This window comes from Oncorhynchus keta, chromosome 32 (genome assembly GCF_023373465.1).
Source record: "Oncorhynchus keta strain PuntledgeMale-10-30-2019 chromosome 32, Oket_V2, whole genome shotgun sequence".
NCBI lineage: Eukaryota > Metazoa > Chordata > Actinopteri > Salmoniformes > Salmonidae > Oncorhynchus > Oncorhynchus keta.
The window spans coordinates 32,363,125-32,370,584 of NC_068452.1; the positions used below are offsets into that span (position 1 = coordinate 32,363,125).

Genomic DNA, 7,460 nt, shown 5'->3' on the forward strand with positions numbered 1-7,460 from the left:
CCCAGCCCTGGCGACGGCGTCAGCATTTTGGGGAGAAGCTGGGAAAAGTGCTGAGGTGGCAGCAGCGCGGAGAGGCAAGGTGAAGTATTGAAAAAGTGGTGGAAAAAATGTAACCAGCCTGATGAAAGTTTAAGTGTGCATGTTAAACAGGAGAGAGAGAGAATATGAGGAGAGGGAGGATGGGGGAGCGAGAGAGGAGGTAGGCATAAGGAAGAAGGAAGGAAGGATGGGGGAGCGAGAGAGGAGGGAGGCATAAGGAAGAAGGAAGGAAGGATGGGGGAGCGAGAGAGGAGGGAGGCATAAGGAAGAAGGAAGGAAGGATGGTGGAGCGAGAGAGGAGGGAGGCATAAGGAAGAAGGAAGGAAGGATGGGGGAGCGAGAGAGGAGGGAGGCATAAGGAAGAAGGAAGGAAGGATGGGGGAGCGAGAGAGGAGGGAGGCATAAGGAAGAAGGAAGGAAGGATGGGGGAGCGAGAGAGGAGGGAGGCATAAGGAAGAAGGAAGGAAGGATGGGGGAGCGAGAGAGGAGGGAGGCATAAGGAAGAAGGAAGGAAGGATGGGGGAGCGAGAGAGGAGGGAGGCATAAGAAAGAAGGAAGGAAGGATGGGGGAGCGAGAGAGGAGGGAGGCATAAGGAAGAAGGAAGGAAGGATGGGGAGCGAGAGAGGAGGGAGGCATAAGGAAGAAGGAAGGAAGGATGGGGGAGCGAGAGAGGAGGGAGGCATAAGGAAGAAGGAAGGAAGGATGGGGAGCGAGAGAGGAGGGAGGCATAAGGAAGAAGGAAGGAAGGATGGGGGAGCAAGAGAGGAGGGAGGCATAAGGAAGAAGGAAGGAAGGATGGGGGAGCGAGAGAGGAGGGGGGCATAAGAAAGAAGGAAGGAAGGATGGGGGAGAGAGAGAGGAGGGAGGCATAAGGAAGAAGGAAGGAAGGATGGGGGAGGGAGAGAGGAGGGAGGCATAAGAAAGAAGGAAGGAAGGATGGGGGAGCGAGAGAGGAGGGAGGCATAAGGAAGAAGGAAGGAAGGATGGGGGAGCGAGAGAGGAGGGAGGCATAAGAAAGAAGGAAGGAAGGATGGGGGAGCGAGAGAGGAGGGAGGCATAAGGAAGAAGGAAGGAAGGATGGGGGAGCGAGAGAGGAGGGAGGCATAAGGAAGAAGGAAGGAAGGATGGGGGAGCGAGAGAGGAGGGAGGCATAAGAAAGAAGGAAGGAAGGATGGGGGAGCGAGAGAGGAGGGAGGCATAAGGAAGAAGGAAGGAAGGATGGGGGAGCGAGAGAGGAGGGAGGCATAAGGAAGAAGGAAGGAAGGATGGGGGAGCGAGAGAGGAGGGAGGCATAAGGAAGAAGGAAGGAAGGATGGGGGAGCGAGAGAGGAGGGAGGCATAAGAAAGAAGGAAGGAAGGATGGGGGAGCGAGAGAGGAGGGAGGCATAAGGAAGAAGGAAGGAAGGATGGGGGAGCGAGAGAGGAGGGAGGCATAAGAAAGAAGGAAGGAAGGATGGGGGAGCGAGAGAGGAGGGAGGCATAAGGAAGAAGGAAGGCAGGATGGGGGAGCGAGAGAGGAGGGAGGCATAAGGAAGAAGGAAGGAAGGATGGGCACGGTGACCTGAGGAGGTTAAAGTATTTCCTCTATGCTCTATAGACCTCAGCACCACATTCAGTCTCACCTGTGGGTTCCATCCTCAACACCTTAATGCTCCTCAGTACCTCAACCCTTCAGTTCTAGCTCTGTCATCAGTACCTCAACCCTTCAGTTCTAGCTCTGTCATCAGTACCTTCAGTTCTAACTCTGTCATCAGTACCTCAACCCTTCAGTTCTAGCTCTGTCATCAGTACCGCAACCCTTCAGTTCTAGCTCTGTCATCAGTACCTCAACCCTTCAGTTCTAGCTCTGTCATCCGTCATCAGTACCTCAACCCTTCAGTTCTAGCTCTGTCATCAGTACCTCAACCCTTCAGTTCTAGCTCTGTCATCAGTACCTCAACCCTTCTGTTCTAACTCTGTCATCAGTACCGCAACCCTTCAGTTCTAGCTCCGTCATCAGTACCTCAACCCTTCAGTTCTAGCTCCGTCATCAATACCTCAACCCTTCTGTTCTAACTCTGTCATCAGTACCTCAACCCTTCTGTTCTAACTCTGTCATCAGTACCTCAACCCTTCTGTTCTAACTCTGTCATCAGTACCTCAACCCTTCTGTTCTAGCTCCGTCATCAGTACCTCAACCCTTCAGTTCTAGCTCCGTCATCAGTACCTCAACCCTTCTGTTCTAACTCTGTCATCAGTACCTCAACCCTTCTGTTCTAACTCTGTCATCAGTACCTCAACCCTTCAGTTCTAGCTCCGTCATCAGTACCTCAACCCTTCTGTTCTAACTCTGTCATCAGTACCTCAACCCTTCAGTTCTAGCTCTATCATCAGTATCTCAACCCTTCTGTTCTTGCTCTGTCTTCCGTACCAGTATCAGCCAAGGACGTGAGCTTGGTTTGAAGAGCTTCGCCCCCCATTACCCCACAGGCTAGGCCCCTGGAGCTCTGGTGGAGTTAATGTCATTTGCACTACATGATATGGCGTAATGCAACGCTCCAATCTGGGGAGCTGTGTGTGCTAACTGAGTGTTGTGTTGTGTGTAGTCAGGTGGCGTGATTACATAAAGTTGGGTAACAGAGGCTCACTGAGGGCATACACTCACTGGCTGGTGTTGATCAAGACTTTCACAGCGCTGATGGAGTGTTGATTATGATGTGATAGGGAGCTGATAGGCTCAGATAGGGAGCTGATGTTGGGAGTCGAATTTACATTCTCTCTGCTCTCTCCCTCATTTTTCATTGTTCCCCGCTCTTATTCTTCCTCTCCTATCTCTCTCTCTATATTTACCATTTTATTTATCCTATCTCTCTCTTCTTCTCTATCCCTATGTAACCCCCCCCCCCCTCTCTCTTTTATTTTCCTCCTCTCCTGTCCTCTATCTGTTCTCAGGTGCGGTGCGAGCTTCCAGCATCTTCCCCATCCTCAGTGTCATCCTGCTCTTCATGGGAGGCCTGTGTATAGCTGCCAGCGAGTTCTACAAGTCACGCCACAACATCATCCTCAGCGCAGGGATCTTCTTTGTATCTGCAGGTGAGTGTAGAGAGGAAGAGAGAGAGGAAGAGATAGAGGGGACGAAAGAGGGGAAGAGAGAGGAAGAGAGAGAGGAAGAGAGAGTGGAAGAAAGAGGGGGCGAAAGAGAGGACGAGAGAGAGAGGAAGAGATAGAGGAAGAGAGAGAGGAGAAGAGAGGGGAAGAGAGAGGAGGAGAGAGGAAGAGAGATGAGAAGAGAGGGGAAGAGAGAGAGGAAGAGAGTGGAGAAGAGAGGGGAAGAGAGCGGAGAAGAGAGAGGATAAGAGAGAGGAAGAGAGTGGAGAAGAGAGGGGAAGAGAGCGGAGAAGAGAGAGGAGAAGAGAGAGGAAGAGAGTGGAGAAGAGAGAGGAAGAGAGAGGAGAAGAGAGAGGAAGAGAGAGGAGAAGAGAGGGGAAGAGAGAGGGGAAGAGAGAGGAAGAGAGGGGAAGAGAGAGGAGAAGAGAGGGGAAGAGAGAGGAGAAGAGAGCGGAAGAGAGTGGAGAAGAGAGGGGAAGAGAGCGGAGAAGAGAGAGGAGAAGAGAGAGGAAGAGAGTGGAGAAGAGAGAGGAAGAGAGAGGAGAAGAGTGAGGAAGAGAGAGGAAGAGAGAGAGGAAGGGGTGTGTATCTAGGGCAGGTAGGGGAAGAGAGGAAGGAAGACTGGGAAAAAGAAAGAGAGAAACAGTTACTATGGTGGAGAGGGATAGTAGGGGTTCAATTGGGGAGACGAGCTTTTTCATTGATACAAAGTGTACACAAATGCAAATGTTTTCAGTCACTACTTTTTAGTCACTAACATGCAATGTTATTATGGTTCACTTACATAGAACAGTTGTGCAGATGGATGTAAGTCCAGCAAAGAAGAGACTGTTGACTAATCCAGCTAAGGTGCAGTGCACAAGCAGTCTCTCTCTGCTGGTCATCCCCAGTACTGCAACTCCTCAGTCAGCTCTCAGCCTCCACTCAGCAGCAGCCACAAGTCACGCACTCCATTCTTCCCTCTTTATCCACTTATTTTCTCCTGATCTGGGTGCTGGGCTAGAAGCTACCCATTGGGATTCAACTCTAAAAATATGGTGTCCCTGACATACTTTCCCAATGATCCATCATCCCAGCTCTACTAAGTCACACACTTCTCTCTCTCTCTGTCCGTGACTAAACGCTACAGTTAAAGTAGATATACATACACTAGGTGTACAAAACATTAGACATCAACATCAGAACAGCCTCAATTTGATGGGGCATGGACTCTACAAGATGTCGAAAGTGTCCCACAGGAATTCTGACCCATGGTGACTCCAGTGAGTCCCACAGTTCTGTCATGTTGGCTGGTCCCTTGGGTGATGGATCATTCTTGATACACAGAGGAAACTGTTGAGTGTGAAAAACCCAGCAGCGTTGTAGCTCTTGAAACATTCAAACCAGTGCGCCTGGCACCTACTACTGTACCCCATTCAAAGGTACTTCAGTATTTTGTCTTTCCCATTCCCCCTCTGAATGGCACACATACACAATCCATGTCTCAACTGTCTCAAGGCTTAAAAATACTTATTTAAACTGACTCCTCTCCTTCATCTACACTGATTGAAGTGGATTTAACAAGTGACATCAATAAGGGATCATATCTTTCACCTGGATTCACCTGGTCAGTCTATGTCATGGAAAGAGAAGGTGTTCCTAATGTTTTGTACACTCAGTGTATATGAGTATATTATTATTATCCCTATCATAGGATGTGATCCCTATGTGAATCAGATGAATGATCATGTTATGTGCTGTCCCAACTGATCTGACTCAGGATCTCAGTCTTTGTTCTTAAACACTATAAGGGCAGAGGCTCTGGCTTGGGTCACATTTCTGGTTCGTATTCAGTCATATCTTTGACAGTGAGAAGTACAGTATGTATGTACATTATCCTTTGGTGAGTCTGTGGTACTTGTCTGAAAAGGTTTGTCTTGGTAATGGCGTATTCACTGTGGTGGATAGATGCACTCAGACTACTGTGTATGTACTATGCCTAGAAAAGGTATATGTACTGTCTTAACCGATTGCATAACTCCTGCTCTCTCATCTCGCCCCTCTAACTCCCCAACTCCCCAACCCACCCCCCCACCCCCCCTCCTCCCTCAGGCCTGAGCAACATCATCGGGATCATCGTGTACATATCAGCCAACGCAGGGGACCCCTCTAAGAGTGACTCGAAGAAGAACAGCTACTCCTACGGATGGTCCTTCTACTTCGGAGCCCTGTCCTTCATAATGGCCGAGATGGTGGGCGTCCTGGCAGCCCACTTGTTCATCGACCGCCATCGGCAGCTCCGGGCAGGGGCCAGGGCTGCCGACTACCTCCAGGCCTCGGCCATCACACGCATCCCATCCTACCGTTACCGCTACCGACGCCGCTCGCGCTCCTCCTCCCGGTCCACAGACCCCACGCACTCCCGCGACACCTCGCCTGTGGGCCTCAAGGGCTTCAGCGCGCTACCCTCTACAGAGATCTCCATGTACACGCTGCCCCGGGACACCCTGAAGGCCGGGGGCACGCCGACCACCACCTACAACTCGGAGAGGGACCATACCTTCCTGCAGGTCCACAACTGTATTCAGAAGGAAAAAGACTCGGCCAACACCAACACAGCCAACCGCCGCACCACACCAGTATGAGGGAGCCCTGAGAGCAGAGCCCGGGGGAGCGAACGCAGGAAGGCCCCCACCCAGGTCTCTAATATACCATGGGCCAGGATGAGTTTCCATCTTTATAGAGATTGATGATTTTATTTCATTCAACTGCATGATTTTCCCATCTACCATTGTTGAGAGAGTCTAAAGGGGTTTGTTGGGTTCCTTTGGAGTAAATGGTTGTACTGGGAGAATGGGGCAGATTGTCCTTAGAGACTGAGTCATTTTAATGGGTAGGGATGGGTGATGAGGGTGGTGCACTGAAAGGGAGGGTTTTGATTTCAATTCGATTCATGATTTCATAACCTTTTGGTTTTGACAGTTTGGCTCCACAGTTTTGGTGGTGCAACATGCTGCTGTATGTATGTATGTATGTATGTATGTATGTATGTATGTATGTATGTATGTATGTATGTATGTATGTATGTATGTATGTATGTATGTATGTATGTATGTATGTATGTATGTATGTATGTATGTATGTATGTATGTATGTATGTATGTATGTATGTATGTATGTATGTATGTATGTATGTATGTATGTATGTATGTATGTACATGCTCCCATCATACCACCTGCCATATGCCTCTGATTTGTTCTCACATTTATTCATTTATTTATTTTCTGTATTAAAACTGTGAATTTTTGCAGCTTGGGGTTCAGTAAGAATTAGCCCAGTCTGTAAACTCTAACAAAGGTACTATATGTGTATTACATTTATAAATAAATGATTAAGTTAATAATCAAGAGATACAGACTTTACTGAAGAAGAAGAAAACAACAAGTAAACTAAACTAAGTGCTGTTGGTAACATGAGAAAAGACTCTTGTAGGATCTGCTGGAAGGATGACAGAGCCAGAGAGAAGGTGCTGTTAGGTCACTACACTACGGAGCTGCTGAGACATGGCGGGGGACAGACGCACACAGTCAACAGTAGAAAAATAGAGATTATTTTAATAGAACCTTCTCGCCTTTTTCTGAGTCCCTGTTCGCTTTTTTTTGGGGGTGTGTCATGGGGTGTCATTTTTGGGGGTGTGTCATGGGGTGTCATTTTTGGGGGTGTGTCATGGGAGTGTTGAACCCCTCAAGAGAAACCACCAACAACAACAATGGAGTCAAAGTTCAAACCAAGAAAAAAAGACTCCAAACACGACTTCTCGAAGAAAAGGGAAGGAGGAGAGGGGGAGGAAAAGAAGAGGATGCCAAATACAACAATAAATACTTGCGTAAAAGGCAAGCAACAAGATAAATATGAAATAGTACAAGAGAAGCTAAGTGAATCAAATTTTCTGAAATTAAATGCATGCTATAAAATTACAGCAAATCTGCTCTTTTAAAACTTAAGTTTTAAAGGATAATGATAATTAGAAGGGGAAAAAGTGATGTTAATGTTGAAACTAGTAATGTTTCATGAGTATTTTCTCTCTTATGTTTTTTTATTTACTTCATTTTATCTTATGCTTTTGTGAAAGAAACCAAACAATCGACATTGAACAAAAACAGATTTTTAAAAAATGGTTTGGTTTAATTCTTTATATAAAAAAATATATAGAAATATATATGTATGTATATGTATGTATTTTATTTTTCAAATTCACACAGCCTTAGTCATTTCTTTGTTTCTTTTGATTTTCAATGTGTTGTTCAAATTGAAAATGAAATCTTTAAAGGTGCCAAAACCGAATGATCCTTT

At 47.3% G+C, this 7,460-nt stretch overlaps 1 protein-coding gene across 1 annotated transcript in view; it reads left to right on the plus strand.

Moving 5' to 3' along the window:
* LOC118365651 (voltage-dependent calcium channel gamma-2 subunit-like) overlaps positions 1–6,754 on the plus strand; it is an 80,136-nt gene extending 73,382 nt beyond the window's left edge. Inside the window, exons 3-4 of the mRNA XM_052491431.1 lie at positions 2,972–3,112; positions 5,219–6,754. Coding sequence (XP_052347391.1) covers positions 2,972–3,112; positions 5,219–5,751 — 674 coding nt within the window. The 3' untranslated portion in view covers positions 5,752–6,754. The remainder of the gene's footprint in view (positions 1–2,971; positions 3,113–5,218) is intronic.
* Positions 6,755–7,460: the final 706 nt, after the last annotated feature.